The sequence below is a fragment of the Canis aureus genome, chromosome 11 (assembly GCF_053574225.1).
Source record: "Canis aureus isolate CA01 chromosome 11, VMU_Caureus_v.1.0, whole genome shotgun sequence".
NCBI classification, from domain to species: domain Eukaryota; kingdom Metazoa; phylum Chordata; class Mammalia; order Carnivora; family Canidae; genus Canis; species Canis aureus.
In genome coordinates, this window is record NC_135621.1 from 9,349,976 (window position 1) to 9,368,511 (window position 18,536).

At 38.4% G+C, this 18,536-nt stretch overlaps 1 protein-coding gene across 3 annotated transcripts in view; it reads left to right on the plus strand.

The window, feature by feature from the left end:
* The window catches only part of XPOT (exportin for tRNA), a 42,489-nt gene extending 23,953 nt beyond the window's left edge, over positions 1 to 18,536 (plus strand). For 2 of the 3 annotated variants that reach the window (XM_077913656.1, XM_077913658.1), the window contains 9 exons: positions 2,731 to 2,969; positions 3,894 to 4,179; positions 5,481 to 5,670; positions 7,492 to 7,608; positions 7,786 to 7,901; positions 8,769 to 8,816; positions 12,795 to 12,866; positions 15,152 to 15,208; positions 17,927 to 18,536. In XM_077913656.1, coding sequence (XP_077769782.1) covers positions 2,731 to 2,969; positions 3,894 to 4,179; positions 5,481 to 5,670; positions 7,492 to 7,608; positions 7,786 to 7,901; positions 8,769 to 8,816; positions 12,795 to 12,866; positions 15,152 to 15,208; positions 17,927 to 17,953 — 1,152 coding nt within the window. In that variant the 3' untranslated portion in view covers positions 17,954 to 18,536. Of the gene's footprint in view, positions 1 to 2,730; positions 2,970 to 3,893; positions 4,180 to 5,480; positions 5,671 to 7,491; positions 7,609 to 7,785; positions 7,902 to 8,768; positions 8,817 to 12,794; positions 12,867 to 15,151; positions 15,209 to 16,065; positions 16,161 to 17,926 lie in introns of those variants that run through there. The other variant, XM_077913657.1, reaches the window with a different exon arrangement.

Sequence of the window (18,536 nt, forward strand, 5' to 3'; positions counted from 1 at the left end):
AAGTTACTACTGAAGCAGCCACTTAGAAGTGTTAAACATAAGGCAGCCCTGGTGGCGCAGCAGTTTAGTGCCACCTGTAGCTCAGGGTGTGATCCTGGAGACCTGCGTCGGGCTCCCTGCATGGAGCCTGCTTCTCCCTCTGCCTGTGTTTCTACCTCTCTCTCTCTCTCTCTGTCTCTCATGAATAAATAGATAAAATCTTTAAAAAAAAAAAAAGTGTTAAACATAAAAATACTTTTATTCTTTGAAGTAAATATCAGTATTTAGAGTATAGTAGTTATATAATTTTACTGCATGAAGGATTACTAATGACTTCTGTGGTTAAATTATCTTTGCACAGTACAAAAACCTCAATATTAAACTTCATCTAATTAAGGCCAAATTTTCTGTAGCAGTTCACACTGACCAATGAGAGTTAGGCATTCAGAAAGTTATGGGGCAGCTGGGTGGCTCAGTCGGTTAAGCAGCTGACTCTTGATTTTAGCTTAGGTCTTGATCTCAGCTCAGGTCTTTTTTTTTTTTTTTTTTTTTTTAAAGATTTTTATTTATTTATTCATGATAGTCACAGAGAGAGAGAGAGAGGCAGAGACACAGGCAGAGGGAGAAGCAGGCTCCATGCACCAGGGGCCCGATGTGGGATTCGATCCCGGGTCTCCAGGATCGCGCCCTGGGCCAAAGGCAGGCGCCAAACCGCTGCGCCACCCAGGGATCCCTCAGCTCAGGTCTTGATATCAGGGTTGTGAGCTCAAGCCCTGTAATGGGCTCTACACTGGACATGGAGCCAACTTAAAAATCCTATTACGTTATATTATCTTATAGATATTAAGTAGTTCATGTTTTTGTACCATTAATATAAACAAGCTTATACCCATAATCCTTTTTTACTATATAAAAAGGCTTTGTTCAAATTGCTTTTACCGGGGATCCCTGGGTGGCGCAGCGGTTTAGCGCCTGCCTTTGGCCCAGGGCGTGATCCTGGAGACCTGGGATCGAATCCCACGTCGGGCTCCCGGTGCATGGAGCCTGCTTCTCCCTCTGCCTATGTCTCTGCCCCCCTCTCTCTCTCTCTCTCTCTCTCTCTCTGTGTGACTATCATAAATTAAAAAAAAAAAAAATTTGCTTTTACCTGATGTTGTCTGCTTAATAGGGTAATGAATATCCATTTTTTAAGTACCTTATATAGTTTACCTTTGTGTTCTCAGCTCCTGCAGCAGTGGTTAGTCCCAGTGGTACTTAAATGCTTTAGCGACTTTTACATAGGGACATGCTTCTTTTAATAGATGAGGTGTTTTTTTTTCTTTAAGATTTATTTATTTTAGAGTATGAGTTGGGGGAGGGGCAGAGGAAGAGGGAGAGAATCTCCAGCAGACTCCTTGCCAAGTGCAGAGCCTCCTGTGGGGCCCAATCCCACAACCCTGAAATCATGACCTGAGCTGAAATCAAGAGTCTGATGTTCAGCTGACTGAGCCACCTAGGTGCCCCTAAGATGAGGTATTCTTTTATATAAAATCACCACATAATTTATGTTTTAAGTCTAGATTTTTATGTAATTTTTTACAAGGAGCGTTAGTATTGGATCTAGAGGCCACACCTGATATTTTCACCCTCTTGACCTCTCTGGATGCATAAATGTAAAAAATAGGGGTACCTGGGTGGCTCAGTCAGTTAAGCATCCAACTCTTGATTTCAGCTTAGGTCATGATCTCAGGGTCTTGAGATCAAGCCCCATGTTGGGTTCCACACTAAGTGTGGAGCCTGCTTAAGATTCTCTCTAAAAAAAGATTATATATAAATGTAAAATATAATAAAATTCATTAACAAGAATTAAGTATATGGGATATTTACTTGTGCTTGAATGAGAACTATTTCTCTGATTTGCAGTCTTATTTTCAAATGTTTTCAAGTAACAACTGCTGTATATGTATGTATTTATTGTGTGGTTTTTATTGCTACTCAGTATTTAAGTGCTTTAAAATATTAACCTCTATGACCTTTATACTAATGTTCAGTGCACCTTTGTACATCTCATTTTTAGCCTTGTAACAGTTTTACAAATAAGATTTTTACAAAAAGAGAACAAGTCAGAAGGCTAACTAATAATTATCTTCTATGATAATTTGCAAAGTTTTATCAAGGGGAGAATTAGGCAGCCCGGTGGCTCAGCGGTTTAGCACCGCCTTCAGTCCAGGGCGTGATCCCGGGAACCCGGGATTGAGTCCCACGTCAGGGGACTGCATGGGGCCGCTTCTCCCTCAGCCTGTGTCTCTGACTCTCTCTCTCTCTGTCTCTATGAGTAAATAAATAAAATCTTTAAAGGGGGGGGGGGTTAGACCTGTGACCTTTAGACCTCAAATTCAGTTTTCTTTCCATTATATGGTGCTGGGAGAAAATTTTTTTTAAATACTTGATCTGCTTTTTAATAATGAGTTTACGTGATAGATTACGTCTCCTGTGCCTGTTGTATTAACTGTGCTTAAATGAGAGGAACTAAACAATGATAAAGGGGATCCCTGGGTGGCTCAGCGGTTTGGTACCTGCCTTTGGCCCAGGGCGCGATCCTGGAGTCCCGGGATCGAGTCCCGCATCGGGCTCCCGGCATGGAGCCTGCTTCTCCTTCTGCCTGTGTCTCTGCCTGTCTCTCTGTCTCTGCCTCTCTATCATGGATAAATAAATAATCTTAAAAAATAAATAAACAATGATAAACACCAATAGGACTAAATTTCTTTCTAGGAGAATGGTTACCAGTCTTTGTTGAGCAGCGATGATCAACTGTTTATTTATGAGACAGCCGGAGTGCTGATTGTTAATAGTGAATATCCAGCTGAACGGAAACAAGCATTAATGAGAAATCTGTTAACTCCACTAATGGAGAAGTTTAAAATTCTATTAGAAAAATTGATGCTGGCACAAGATGAAGAAAGACAGGCATCACTAGCAGACTGTCTCAACCATGCTGTTGGATTTGCCAGGTGAGCGTGATTATAATTAAATTAAAATTGTAAAGTGAGTGTCTGTATACACACAGAACCATTTACTTGGATCTTTTAGAACTGGGGAAACACATCTATGTTTTGAAAACTGGATTGTCCAGAGAATTATCTAAACCTTTCTTCTCTAAACTCAGTGAATTAGAAGATTTAGCTGAAGAAGGGAATAGATCACATAATATTCTGCATTTCTGGTTTTGACCAGTATCTAAATCCTTAATTCTTCTGACTTCTTTAATATAAATTGATCATGTACTTAGGGGGATTAGCTGAAGAGTTTATGTACCAGTGACATATTGGGCCATTTTGGATCAGTCTTGGCACTGACAAAATCTTGAGGCTTCTTTTTAGCTCTTGCCTTGTGTCCTGAAGACCACCTAAGCTACCTTTTCTTTCTCCCTGCCCATACATTTTATTGGCAAACAATAGCAATATGAAAGTTGTAGTGACTGCTGATTCTACACAGAGAAGTTGCTCTGTAGAGTACTTCAGTGCAAAAGCTAATGTTAGGTTGTATAAATAACTTGATTCTAAAGATTGTTTTCTAAATTTAAATCAGTAGTTTGCAGATTGTCTAGTACAGCCCAGTCATAGTAAGTGGATTTTTTTTCTTTTCTGTATATTTTATCAGTAGGATTTTAGTCAAACATTTAGGTGGATTCTTATTAGAATCGTATTAATTACCTCTCATTCATTTAATTTGAACCGTTTCTGGAATGGTAACTGGAAGCAATAGTATAACAAATAACCATATTAGCTAAAGATGGAAGTAGTCATGACATAGAAAATAAGTAATTGGCTTCTTAGTTTTGTCAATTTTGTAATTTTTTGTGCATTATTTTTTATTACTCTGTAAAACTTTTAAAGAATAAAGTTAAAACTAGTTGTCTGATTTTGCTTATATAGCCGAACCAGCAAAGCTTTCAGCAACAAGCAGACTGTGAAACAGTGTGGCTGTTCCGAAGTTTATCTGGACTGTTTACAGACATTCTTGCCAGCCCTCAGTTGTCCCTTGCAAAAGGATATTCTCAGAAGTGGAGTTCGTACTTTCCTTCATCGCATGATTATTTGCCTAGAGGAAGAAGTTCTTCCATTCATCCCATCTGCCTCTGAACACATGCTCAAAGATTGTGAAGCAAAAGACCTCCAGGAGTTCATTCCTCTTATCAACCAGATTACAGCCAAATTTAAGGTACCTCAGACATTCAGGGCTCAGAAACCTCCTGACTTTTAAATTAGATATATTTATCTTCAAATACATTTTGGCATTTGCCCCTTGGTTTGTTTTTTTAATATAAGTCACTTGAGGGCATGGACCATAGTCCTCTCCAGTGTCTAGCACACTGCCTGACACATAGACCATATTTAATGGATGCTTTAATAAAAACCTTACCTCTGTACAGAAGAAAACAATCTACTATTTTAGAGAAGCAAATGAAAACAACATTGAGTACTAAAATGTCTAGCAGTAAATAAGAACTTGTAACTTTGAGTGCCCAGGCAGGAGTTTGAAATTAATTCAGTGTATTAAAGTCAGTTTTATTGTACAAGGAAATTTAAGTCAAGTATAAGCTGGCTAATAAAAATGATTAACACATAGTGCTTTCTGTGTTCAAAATCTGTTTTAAGCTTTCTTTTGTACATTAATTCATTCGATCCTCCTAAAGAGAACTATTCTATTTTATAGATGAAGAAATTGAGGGGCATCTAGGTGGCACAGTCGGTTAAGCATCTGCTTTTGGCTCAGGTCATGATCCCGGGGTCCTAGGATTAATCCCCACGTCAGGCTCCCTGCTCAGGGGGGAATCCACTTCTCCCTCTGCCTCTCACCCTGCCCTTGCTCACTCTTTCCCTCTCAAATAAAATTAAAAAAAAAAAAAAAAAGAAAGAAATTGAGACAGAGAAGTTAAGCAATTTACTTCACAGCATATAAGGCCTTGAGAGCCCAATCATATAAATTCTACTTATAATTTAGCAATATAATGTAGCAAATTCTTGATTATTTAAATTAGAAAATATTTTATAGTAATATTCAATTGTGAAATATATCTGAATCCCTATTTTTTTTTAAGATTTTATATATTTGAGAAAGAGAACACAAGCTGGGGGGAGAAGTAAAGGGAGAGGGAGAAGCAGGACCCTTGCTGAGCAGGGAGACCAATGCTGGGCTTGATCCCAGGAATCTGAGATCATGACCTGAGCTAATGCTTAACCGACTGAGCCACCCAGGTGCCCCTGAATCCCTGTTACTTTAACCTGAATCTTGAACTGTAGGAAATGAATTGAACTTAACAATTTTGAAGATTTCAATACTGTATATCCTTAATGTAGATTTTTGTCCTGACATTGATATTTGCCAACAGAATTATGTAAATATATATCCTTAATAGAAACTCTGGATAAAGGCTTTATGTAAAGCATGTATTTCTTAGTTTCATATTAATAATTATCTTTCACCTTTCGGAAGTAGTAATACTTGTTTTTTATCTTCAGATACAGGTATCTCCATTTTTACAACAAATGTTCATGCCTCTCCTTCATGCAATTTTTGAGGTATTGCTCCGACCAGCAGAAGAAAATGACCAGTCTGCTGCTTTAGAGAAGCAAATGTTGCGAAGGAGTTACTTTGCTTTCCTGCAAACAGTCACAGGCAGTGGAATGAGTGAAGTCATAGCAAATCAAGGTGGGGGTGCTGAGATTATCTGCTTGAGGCCTTGTCACAGTTGTATGTCAATATGAGCAAGAGCTAGTTGAAGTAAATATCATACTTTTAAAGTGGTTGTATATTTCTCCCTGGGTTGGCAGTTCATCATTACCAAGGTGGGAATCCATTTCACGTAGAGGGTCTTAAAATTAATTTGTATTTAGTTCCCATTTTCCCAGGGCAGTATTCTTTAATTGATTCTTTAGTGGTGTAAATAGCATGGTGGCAGCTTGCCAGCATTGACCTGACAGTTGAGAACAAAATCGAGAACTGAAAAATGGATCCTCGATTCTATGGTTGACTAATCTTCAATAAAGCGGGAAAGAATATCCAATGGAAAAGAGTATCTTCAACAAATAGTGTTAAAGGACACAGAGAACACAGGCAGCAACCTCTTTGACCTCTGGCGCAGCAACTTCTTTACTAGATCTGTCACCACAGGCAGGGGAAACAAAAGCAGAAATGAACTATTGGGACTTTATCAAGATAAAAAGCTGCACAGCAAAGGAAACAACAAAACTAAAAGCCTATGGAACGGAAGGATATTTTCAAATGACATAAGTGATAAAGGATTAGTATTCAAAATCTACAAAGAACTTATAAACTCAACCCCCAAAAAAACAAATAACCAAATTAAGAAATAGGCAGGAGACATGAAGAAACACTTTTAGTTCTAAAAAGGACTAGCCAGATGGCTAACAGACACATGAAAAGATGCTCAACATCACTCATCATCAGGGAAATGCAAATCAAAAGCAGCTGAGATATCATCTCACACCTGTCAGAATGGCTAAAATTAACACAAGAAACGTGTTGGCAAGAATGTGGAGAAAAGGGAACCCTCTTGCACTATTAGTGGAATGCAGACTGGCGCAGCCACTCTAGAAAAACAGTATGGAGGTTCCTCAAAAATTCAAAAATAGAACTACCCTATGATCCAGAAATTGCACTAGCAGGTATTTACCAAAAGGATTCATGCACCAATGATATTTATAGCAGCATTAACAACAGTAGCCAAACTATGGAAAGAGCCCAAATGTACATCAACTGATGAATGGATAAAAAAGATTAGTTACCCATCAAAAAGAATGAAATCTTGCTGTTTGCAACAACATGGATGGAGCTACAGTATGTTATACTAAGTGAAAAGAAAGACAAATACTATATGATCTCACTCATGCGGAATTTAAGAAATAAAACAGATGAACATATGGGAAGCAGGAAAAGGAAAAAAAAGAGAGAAGCTCTAAGAGACTCAGTGATAGAGAAGAAACACGGTTGGTGGTGGGAGTTGGGTGGTGGATGTGCTAGATGAGTGATGGGTATTTAGGAGGGCACTTGTTGGTATGAGCACTGGGTGTTGTATGTAAGTGATAAATCACTGAATTCTACTCCAGAAACATTCCACTGTATGTTAACTACCTAAAATCTAAATTAAAAATAGTAATAAAAGAATTTAAAAATACAGGTTAATTAACTTATCCAAAAATAAAAATTAAAAATCATGAAATGAGTTGCCTTTGGGTTGCCTTTCTAGGTCTTATTAAATTTAAATTCAGGGTGCCTGGGTGGTACAGTTGGTTAAGTGTCGGACTCTTGGTTTTGGCACAGGTCATGATCTCAGGATTGTGAGATCCATATTGGGCTCCTGGCTCAGCAGGGGTCTCCTGGAAGATTCTCTCCCTCTGCCCCTTCCCCCCACTCACATGCTCTCTCCCTCACATGCTCTCTCCCTCGCATGTGCTCACGCGCGCATGCACTCCCTCAAATCTTTAAATTCAAATTGTTATTTCTCTTCAGGTGCAGAGAATGTAGAACGAGTGTTGGTTACTGTTATCCAAGGAGCAGTCGAATATCCAGATCCGATTGCACAGAAAACATGTTTTATCATCCTTTCCAAGTTGGTAGAACTGTGGGGTAAGAGGATTTAAAAACATTAAAAAAAACTTGATTCCAACCTGTTTCCTAAGACCCTTAGAAAGGAAAAATGGAACCCTAGCTCTAACGTAGATAGGAGCTCGGAGTTGACTTCCCCCAATGATAACTAATTGCCTTTTTTTATATATAAGATGAAAATTTGAATTGTCTTGACAGGAGGTAAAGATGGACCAGTGGGATTTGCTGATTTTGTTTATAAGCACATTGTCCCCGCATGTTTCCTAGCACCTTTAAAACAAACCTTTGATCTGGCTGATGCACAAACAGTGTTGGTAAGCACCCAGGAATCTTTGTTTACCTTGTGTACATCGTGTGTATTCTAACTCACAGTTTCTTTAAGGCCAGGTTGACCATGTTAATTTCATTGCCGTTATTTTTCTTTTTTTTCTTTTTTTTTTTTTTTTTAAGATTTTATTTACTTATTCATGACAGAGAGAGAGAGAGGCAGAGACACAGGCAGAGGGAGAAGCAGGCTCCATGCAGGGAGCCCAATGCAGGACTTGATCCTGGGGTCACACCCTGAGCCGAAGGCAGATGCTCAACCATTGAGCCACACAGGGATCCCTATTTTTCTTTTAATTAATTTCACATTGGGATTCATTTTTAAAAGATTGATGATACCTTCTGGACCTTTTGTGGATTCTCACTGAATCCTGATATTAAAATTTAATTTATAAAATCCAGCTCCTTTAACAGCCTCCAACTCCTCTTTTTTAGGACCATGAAAAGGGTACGTGATACAAACACTCTTTACAACTTGATTTGAGTTACTAGTTTTCTACTATTTTCATTATAAACCTTGGTGCTTAATGGCTTTTTCCTAACCATTAAGAGTAACTTTCTCTTGCTTGGATGATAGTTTCCCTAGATCTCATTTTCAGAATACTCCCGTCAAGCACTGCCCTCTACTCATTTCCCCAAAGCCTAGTAAAAGCTTTATAATTTCATATTCTGCAGTAAGACAGCGTTTTTAAATTTTTTTCCTTTTTCTACCAACCCACTTATTTCATAGACCTGTCACTGTCCTTCCTCTGTCCTTGTTTGGCAGTAATTGTTAATAGGCAGTGGCCACGGAAATAAAAGTGGGATCAGTAACCAAAAATGAAGTGTATTAAAATTCTCACACTTGTTTTTCATAGGCTTTATCTGAGTGTGCAGTGACTTTGAAAACAATTCATCTCAAACGGGTAAGCTTTGCGCTCCATGCCCCTTCACTTTCATCTTACATGTAGATTTGTTAGTGGTTTTAATCGTGTTTGACTTGTTGCTATACCTTTTGAAAAAGTTGAGTTCTTTTTTTTGAATGTGAGGAAGGAGTTGAATGCAGATAGTAGTATCTATTACTGCCCTTTATGTTTTGGATTACAGGAAGTTTATAATGTATGTCTGTTTTGGTTTGACAATGTGAAAAATCATAAAAAGATCCACATTTCATGACTTAGTTGGCTCTTCACAGCTGGGTTTCTCAGTCTTAGTATTGCAAATGGTTAGAGTGCTTCACAACTTTAGCATGTTTTGTTAATCATTTGTAAAATTGTAAGTGAATCTGGGCTGAATCCAGCTGGTGAGTTGTTTGCCTTGTACAGTATTCTTTAATAACATGAATTGATTGTTAACTTTAAGATTTTATTTATTTATCCATGAGATACATAGAGGCAGAGACATAGGCAGAGGGAGAAGCAGGCTCCGTGCAGGGAACCCGATGTGGTGCTTGATCCCAGGACCCCGGGGTCATGACCTGAGCCAAAGGCAGATAGATGCTCAACCAGTGAGCCACCTGGGTGCCCCTGATTGCCAGCATTTAAAAATCAGGTACTAGGCCACCTGGCTAGCTCTATCAGTGGATTATGCAACTCTTGACTTCAGGATTGTGAGTTTGAGCCCCACTTTGGTCATGGAGCTTACTTAATAATAGAATTTTAAAAATAAAAAATCAGGTCCTTTTTTTAAAAATAAAAACTCCTATCTCCAATTTCGCTCAAAGCTAGCATGCCAACACAGGACTGGACATTCCCACATAGCAGCTCCCCCACCCCTCAGAAAAATATTCACCTGTCTCCATTCAGTCCACTCCCTCATTTGAACTTGAGTTTTTGATTCTTCTAATACAGGTTTGAAGGATTTTCATTTCTGCAGCATTTTCTATGCCTACTATGCTAGGATAAAGAGTATATGTGGACTGCGGGGGCAGCAGAGGAGCTGTATAAAGATGAATTAGGTTTAAAAGTCTCCCAATATTTTTTGGACTTGGAATCAGGAAAGTAAATATATAAATAACTCTCAGTTAAGTACTTGAATAGGGATAAATTAATACATCTATATTAAGTGTAATATTGTGAGACTAAAGGTGAACAAGCAATTTTGCCTATCACAGTAATCAAAGAAAGCCATAGGAAAGAAGTGGTTTTGGTTTTGGTTTTGGTTTTGTTTTTTTAAAGATTTTATGAGAGACACAGAAAGAGAGAGGCAGAGACACAGGCAGAGGGAGAAGCAGGCTCCATACAGGGAGCCCGACGTGGGCCTCGATCCTGGGTCTCCAGGATCACGCCCTGGACTGAAGGCGGCGCTAAACTGCTGAGCCACTGGGGCTGCCCTGTTTTTGTTTTTTTGATAGGCCTCAGGACACATGTAAATTGATTGGACTGACAAGAGGGGGGGCTGTCATTCTGGCAAAGTTAAGCAGGTATATGAAGACAGAGCAGACATTGCCTTGTGGATTTGATAGAAAATAATAGAAATACCTGTTTAGCTAAAGTATGGAGATAGAATTAATAGCTAGAAAGTAAAATAGGATTAGGTAGTTAGCCTTGTGTTATATATGAAAAGTTGAGTGAGAAGTCCATAGGCACTAGGGTTGTAATTTGAGATAGCTTGTAAGCATGTTCAGAGAGCTTTGGAATATGGCTCTGAAGCAATTAGAACTAAATACTGATTTTGGAGTCCACAAGGTAAAGTGGTAGGAATGAATGAGAATTTCTAAGACCAGGATACAAAGAAATCTGGCTAAAGCAAGAGTCAAGAAAAAGCTAGAAATAGAACCAGAGGTATGAATACTAAGAGAAGAGTCAAAACAGAGAATGCTAGAAAGTCACAGAGAGGGGTGCCTGGCTGGCTTAGTTGGTAAGTGCATGTGGCTCTTGATCTTGGGGTCGTCAGTTTAAGCTCCATGATGGGCATTGGGCTTACTTTAAAAAAGAGAGAGAGAGGGATCCCTGGGTGGCTCAGCGGTTTGGCGCCCAGGGCTTGATCCTGGGATCGAGTCCTGCGTCAGGCTCCTGGTATGGGGCCTGCTTCTCCCTCTGCCTGTGTCTCTGCCCCTCTCTCTCTCTCTCTCTCTCTCTCTCTCTCTCTCTCTATCATGAATAAATAAATAAATCTTTAAAAAAAAAAGAGAGAGGGAAAGGTGAGAAGTTATACTTTAAATAAAAACTTGGATTTTGCAGCAAAAGGCAGCAAAAAAAAAAAAACCGGTGAGAAAGGAATGTAGAAGCAATCTTGAGAAACTTTCACAAACAGTGCATTGTTGGGATCCCTGGATGGCGCAGCGGTTTGGCGCCTGCCTTTGGCCCAGGGCGCGATCCTAGAGACCCGGTATCGAATCCCACATCGGGCTCCCGGTGCATGGAGCCTGCTTCTCCCTCTGCCTGTGTCTCTGCCTCTCTCTCTCTCTCTCTCTCTCTCTCTCTCTCTCTGTGACTATCATAAATAAAAAAAAAAAAAAACAGTGCATTGTTAGCTTCTCTGAATTAGGAAGAGCTTTCCTTTGAAAGGTCATTAAATTATGCCATAGGTCCAGTGAGTTAGAGGACCAGGAGTCAGTGTAGAGAAAGAAACAAAAAAATTCTTTGATTCAGAAGTATGTTTAACAGGAGCACCTGGGTGGCTCAGCAGTTGAGCGTCTGCCTTTGGTTGTGATCCTGGGGTCCTGGGATCAAGTCCCACTTTGGGGTCCCCATGGAGAGCCTTCTCCCTCTTCCTGTGTCTCTGCTTCTCTTTCTGTGTCTCTCATAAATAAATAAATAAAATCTTTTAAAATATATATGTATATTAAACAGGAAATGCAAGTGTTAAGGCGGGGAGAAGTGCATTGAGGAGAGATGGGTTTTTTTTCTTTTGTGATTTCACAACTGTTACTTCCAGTTAGACTAGGTTTGGAGTTATCAACATATTAAAATCTTTAAATCAGATTCAGGTTTGAAAGTGAGAATACCTTGTGCATTTGTGAGCGCGCAGAGGTCACCCTTTCAAACACGTTGCTATAGGAAAACCATTTTCAGATTGTATCCTAAGTTCCTTTGTAGCTTCTGTGAAGGGATAGGGGTTTGGGATTCATTTGTAGAATTCTTCTGCCTTCCCTCCACTAAGTTTGCCAAAAAAAAAAAAACAAAACAAAACAAAAAAACAAAAAAAACCCGCACTATTATCACTTTTAGGAAGATGGCAGAGAAAACCCAGAGAAAAACCTGGGTTTAGAAATCAGGTGACCTGCTTTTCAGTACAAATGTAATCAACAGCAGACTGGGCGAATCACCTCATCTTTCTGTCTTGATTTCCTCATTTGGCTGCTTAATTCCTATTCCCTGATGGCTGAACAGGAAAAAGGGAGGTGTACTTGTATTGCTATTATCTCTTAACATATCATTTTGTTCATCCTCACTTGTATTTTAGTTTCTCAGGATGGTTACAACCCTACCCTTGCCCAAAGGTTTCCCCTCATGCACCCGCAGATACCATATAATCCACCCTGTGGTAGATTGAACAGGAGCACCTCTGTTTGCTGTCTTCTTTCAGTGCTTTGAAGACTCTGGCATTGTTACTTCCTTGATTTAGAACATTTGTTTAATCTTCACTGTATAATGCTAATAAGTAAGATTAACATGTAGTGCATGCTCCGCACTATTCTAAAAGTTTTATATTTCTTAACTCATCCACTCCTTAAAATAACTCCATTTTTCAGATGGGGAAACCGAGGCTCAGGCTAAGTAACGTGCTCAAGTTACCAGAAATTTGCCAAAGTCAGGCCTTAAACCAAAGCAGTCTGGCTCCAAACAATATTCTTAATCACAATACCATACTGTTTAAAGTGTACATGTGTCATTCTAATCTCTTTTTATGCATTATTAATATTAAGAAAATATCAGTTATAATTATCTTTTAATTTCCAGGGCCCAGAATGTGTTCAGTATCTTCAACAAGAATACCTGCCTTCCTTACAAGTAGCTCCAGAAATAATTCAGGTAAAAGCTCAGAGTAGATATTTCTCTTAATTTTAGTTAAAGAAATATGACTTGTAATTCTATCTTAATTTTGAGTCAAGAAAGTAAAACTGCATTCAACTTGATGTTTTACTATATATAAGATAACAGGAGTTCAAACTTCAGGGGTATATGAAATTGAATAGGAGAAAATGGTATTTTCATTTTCACTAACCTTTAACCAAAAGTTTATTTTTTTATTTTTTTTTTCAAAAGTTTAATTTCCTACCATTGTGTAGGTGACAAATCACAAAACATTCGCATTGCCTGTGACGTTGTCACCAATGGAAATCAGAAGTGTTTTTGTGTTTTATTAGTTGTTCCAGGGGTCTCACAAACTATATTTCAAAATATTGAAATTATAAGCTATTAAGATATATCACTGGACCTTGTTATCTGAGTCAGTAAATCTTACTACTCTACCACATGTTTTTGATAACCATAAGTCATTTTTGGGGGGAAGATTTTACCTATTTATTCATGAGAGACATGGGGCGGGGGGTGCAGAGACACAGGCAGAAGGAGAAGCAGGCTTCCCTTCCCGCAAGGAGCCCAATGTGGGACTCAATCCTGGGACTCCAGGATCACGCCCTGAGCCCAAGGCAGACGCTCAACCGCTGAGCCACCTCAGGTGTCCCGATAACCATAAGTCATTATAGTTAGTTTCCTTTGTAATCCCATGTATTATAAATTGTAAAAAAACATTCTAGAGAATCCAGTAGGCTCTCCCAGACTGCCAAAGGGCCCCACAACTCACCAACCTATTGTGAAGATTTGTGCTAGATCATTCATTTTACATATGCCAAGCTTATCAATGCTTATTTTTTTAAATCTGAAACTATTGTGAAGTATCTGGAAAGTGATCTTAAATTTTTACCAAATTTCCAAAGTGAGGGATACCTGGGTGGCTCCCTGCATGGAGCCTGCTTTTCCCTCTGCCTATGTCTCTGCTTCTCTCTGTGTCTCTCATGAATAAATAAAATAAAATCTTTAAATAAAAAAATATTAAAAATTGCAAAGTGATTTTTTTTAATGGCATTTAGTGATTTTCTTGGCATGAGTTGAGTTATCCTGACTTGTCCAGTAGCACATAGATGTAATTGAGGTATCTAAATTTTTATTACATATCTCTTCAGTAGATGCTAGGAATTGTTTCTTCACCAACAGTATTTTTAAAAAGTTGTTATGATGCTATTTTATGAAAGACATTGAAAAAAAATCAAGTGAAAAACAGGCTCTATCTTGGATAAGAGTGATGTCATTTTTAATGAGTTTTATGATCTCTTTTTTTCATGACCCAGCATCTTTATCTTTAGAGGTATTAATTTTCTCAGCTATAATTTGTTATGTAAGTAAGGTAATGTTTTAATAAAAAAGGTAAATGACTAATTACTCACATGACCTTAATGCTCATCAAAAATAGAAATATACCAGATTGCTAAGTAAAACAAAATTATATCTCTAGCTGATAATTTGATCATAAAAAGAAGCATCCCCAATTTTCCCTTTTTCATATGCCTCTGCCAACAGTGTTTACAGAATTCTATTAGACTAACCTCATTTTCTTTTGGTCAGGCTCTGCTCAGTTACCACTCTTCCAAGATGAATACAGCCTGAGCAGGGTAGTTTTTGTCCCTCTCCCCTTCTCAGGCGTGAGTCAACTTTGTCTAGGAGAGCCATGTTCTTAAAAGTGTCAAAAGCCTATATCTGACAAGTGTTACATGTGAAAAAGCCATAGAACCTTTTTTGATGAGGAACTGTTCTGGTTCACTTTAATAAGTTATCATACTACTGTAGATTTGAAGCAACTTAAATGCCTTTTGACAGATGAAGGAGAAGTAATGCGGTATATACACACAGTGGAATATTATTCTGCCTTAAAGGACATCTGTCACATGCTACATACAACATGAATGAACCTTGAGGGCATTATGCTAAATTAAGTAACCCGGTCACAAAGATTCTATAAATACTGCATAATTCCACTTATATGAAGTATCTAAAGTAGCCCAGCTCTTAGGAACAGAAGTAGAATGGTGGTGGCAAGGGCTTGGGAGGTAGCTTTACAAGATAAAAAGTTCTAGAGATCTGTTGCACAATAGTATGCATATAGTTAATGCTGATGTACTGTACATATAGAACTGATGGTTAAAATAGTTATGTATCTTTTTTAAATCACAATTTTAGAAAGAAAACTGGATTTGAATTACAGTGAATTTAATACTTTTGATTCATTCTCCTTCTTTCCTCCTGCCCCCCCCCCCCAGGAGTTTTGTCAAGCGCTTCAGCAGCCTGATGCTAAAGTTTTTAAAAATTACTTAAAGGTAGGTATTTGGAAACCTTACATATCTTCTTACAGTTGGGTAATATTTTAGAGCCTAGAGAGGATACTTATTGTAGATCCTGTGTCATACTGTAATCTTACCAATTATTACTTATTTTGGAATGTCTTCTAAAACCTGCTTCTAAAAATCTATAGTTTTAGTTCTACTTCAGAATCTTGTATAAAGTCACTTTCAACTGAGTTCTTAGAAAAGATCATAAAAAGTGACCTAAGCACACTGTGCATGCTTGAACATATTATGAAAATGTCAGTTTCCTTTTACAGTTTGTGGTGTAATTAAATAGGAACTACAGGACTGAGACAAGAAATAATGTTTAAGAACATGTACCCATATTGACTTGAAAGAAAACTAAAAATATAAAAAGAGAAGTACAAGTTACTTGGCTATATCCTATTTTTGAAACTTTTGAATTATAAAACGGACAGAAAGAATGCTCAGATTCGGCAATCAGGGCTCTTTTTACATTCATAAATTGAGTGAATTTTTTCTTTTAAAGATTTTGAGAGAGGGCACACAGGAATGGAGTAGAGGGAGAGGAAAAAAGGGCAAAGAATCTGCAGCCGACTCTGCACTAAGTATGGAGTCCGATGCGGGCTCAGTCTCACAACCCTGAGACCATGACCTGAGCCAAAACCAAGAATCAGATACTTTACTCAGGTGCCCCCCCTAATTGGGTGAATTTTTTAATTTTTTAAAAAACTCTCCAAGTTGGCAAGAAGCATCAAATGTGTATTTGGTATTCTTATTTACAATTTACAACCCATGAGGTACAGCTGTCTTGCTCTCACCCAGGTAGTCAGTCATTCATTAATCTGTGATGGCTTTTTATGTAACAGGTACTGTACTAACTGCTGCAAATATCCATATGAGTTACTCTTCCTGCCTACAAAAGACCTCCATCTGAAAATAAAGTTACAGTGTGACAAAATGAGCAACCGCTCTTTGTTTTTATTACTACCTTCATTCAACAAATTTGAGGACAAAACACTATGCCAAATATATTGGTAGCAGGTGACTTAATGAATGACTGCCTGGTCCTTTTGTCCAAGGCATTCAGTAATTTCCTAAGTCTCGGCCTTTGCTGAGGAAATAAATGTGTCATCCTTTGACTTTGGTTCTATAACATCTTCCCTTGTCAGTTTTTTCCCTAGTAATCATTTGTCAGCTTAAACCAATAGGAGTTTGTGAAAAGAATATTGGGAATTACGCTTTATCATTAGGAACCCTCCCCACTCCCGTTTCCCTATAAAAGCAAAGCGCCTTCGGAGGTAACATCTGTTAAATAAGTGTGACCAAACTGGGTGAAAGGGCTCACAGAAACTGTAACTCTCTTAAAGGTGTCTGTAACCACAGATCCAGTGTAGCAGGCTTGTGCTCCAAACATAGTAATTCATCCAGCTGCATTTATAAATAAGTCTTCCTCCAGGTCCCAGCTTTTCAGTGTGAGCATTATCTCCAGGAGAGCACTGTTCTTGGTGGGAGAAGTGAGGTTCCCTCTTTCGTGCCTACTCTCCTTACGTGGAGTGGATCCTTAGATCTTGCAGATTCTCTCCTCCTGTCAGCCTCTCCTCTCTGTCTCCACTGCTGCTACTCCGGTGTGGATTTGTGTCCTCTCACACTGATACCCCTTCCCTTGGGGCCCGGCTGAGCTGTTTGAAAACCCTGAACAGTCCTCTGAAATTCATTCCCCTTATACTCTTCATAAACCTATACCGTTGAATAAAAATAGGTTCATTCAGAATTTTTGTTGTTTTTCATATTCTGATCTCAGACCGCCTTTCTGGTTTCTCTTGCAGGAACAGTCTTTGCTATTCTTGCTGTTCTTCCAAAATTCTGCTTTATTAGCAGCCCTCCTCCTTTAGGAATCCTACCCACTCTGAGGCTTACCTCAAGCAGAGCCTCTTTGTAAGGCTTCGTTTTGCTCACACAGTGATCTTTCTTCTCTTCACTTAGTCAATAGGTTGTTAACTGAACGTCTGATCTCGTAGGCGCTAAGAGTACAGTGATGAATATGGTCCCGAGTGAGTTACTGCCTACCAGTAGTCTTTCGAGTGCTCTCTTAACACGCACCTAACTACGGGGGCACCTGGCTGGCTTCATCTCAGGATATGAGTTCATGCCCCACACTGGGTGCAGAGATTACTTACAAATAAAATCTTTATTAAAACACACACACACACACACAAAACATGTACCTAACTGTGGAAGGTAGTGGGCAACACTGGGCCAGTCACCAGCATAAACTCTAGCCTATTCATTCATAGTCTCAAATGTTGAATTGCAAGTATTTTTTTATGATAAAAAAATTAGTAAATTCCTTAAGGGATAACAGGTGCTATCTTTAGCTTTGATTTGTTTCTTCCTCAATATTTAATTTCCCAGTATTAGCTTTGACAGCGTGCCAGTCAGCGAAAGGTAAAGAGCGTGTTTTCCTCTGACCACTTGAATTCTCAGCGCATTAGACTTAATACCATATTTTCACTAGTTGCCCAACTAATGTCAACGTATCTCTAGACTTTCTCAAATTGTCCAGAAAAGAAAGTTCTTGTGCCAGGTGTGGATTTATGAAATATGTGAAATGTTCTAAATATTGATTGTATTTTACAAAAGACTGACTAGCACTTACTGACTTGGAGTCATGCTTCTGGGGAAAGGTGATACCTTCTGACCTCAGTGCTAATTGTACTTTATTTACAGGTATTCTTCCAGAGAGCAAAGCCCTAAGGACTGGATCTCCCTGTGCCTACTTTCTGATCAGGAATTCCAGTTAATTTATAAAGAAGCAGTTTTTGTGTGCCATTCACACTGGTCTTTTAAACATTGCTTTAAGCTTATCGCAGTATATGTATTGGGATTTTTCTGTAAAATGGGTGTAATTTTCTCTGAATACAGGTATGTGACAACAAGAGAAGTTGCTTGCATGCCAGTTCAAATTGTTCTATAGAAAAATGCTGTTAAAAGATACAGCATGGTCATCCTAGTACTTTTTTTTCTTTTTTACTTGAAACATTACAACCTTTATAAAGACCATAGCAGGAAAACAGTGTACTTTTTTTTTAATTGCTAAATATAAAATGTTTGAAAATTTTAATTTTCCTTTATGTGTGCAGTCTTAAAATATGGGGGGAATACAACAAATCAAAATAATTTTTTTGTAGATAGCCATTACGTTTCTTTAAACTGTTTCAATGCCAATGTGTGTTCTACAAAAGAGAATGGTTTCATAAATTAACTGATTTAAGAGTAGGTACCAGTGTTATACACTTTTTATAAAAAAATAAAAATAAATTTTACGTAGCGAAATCTA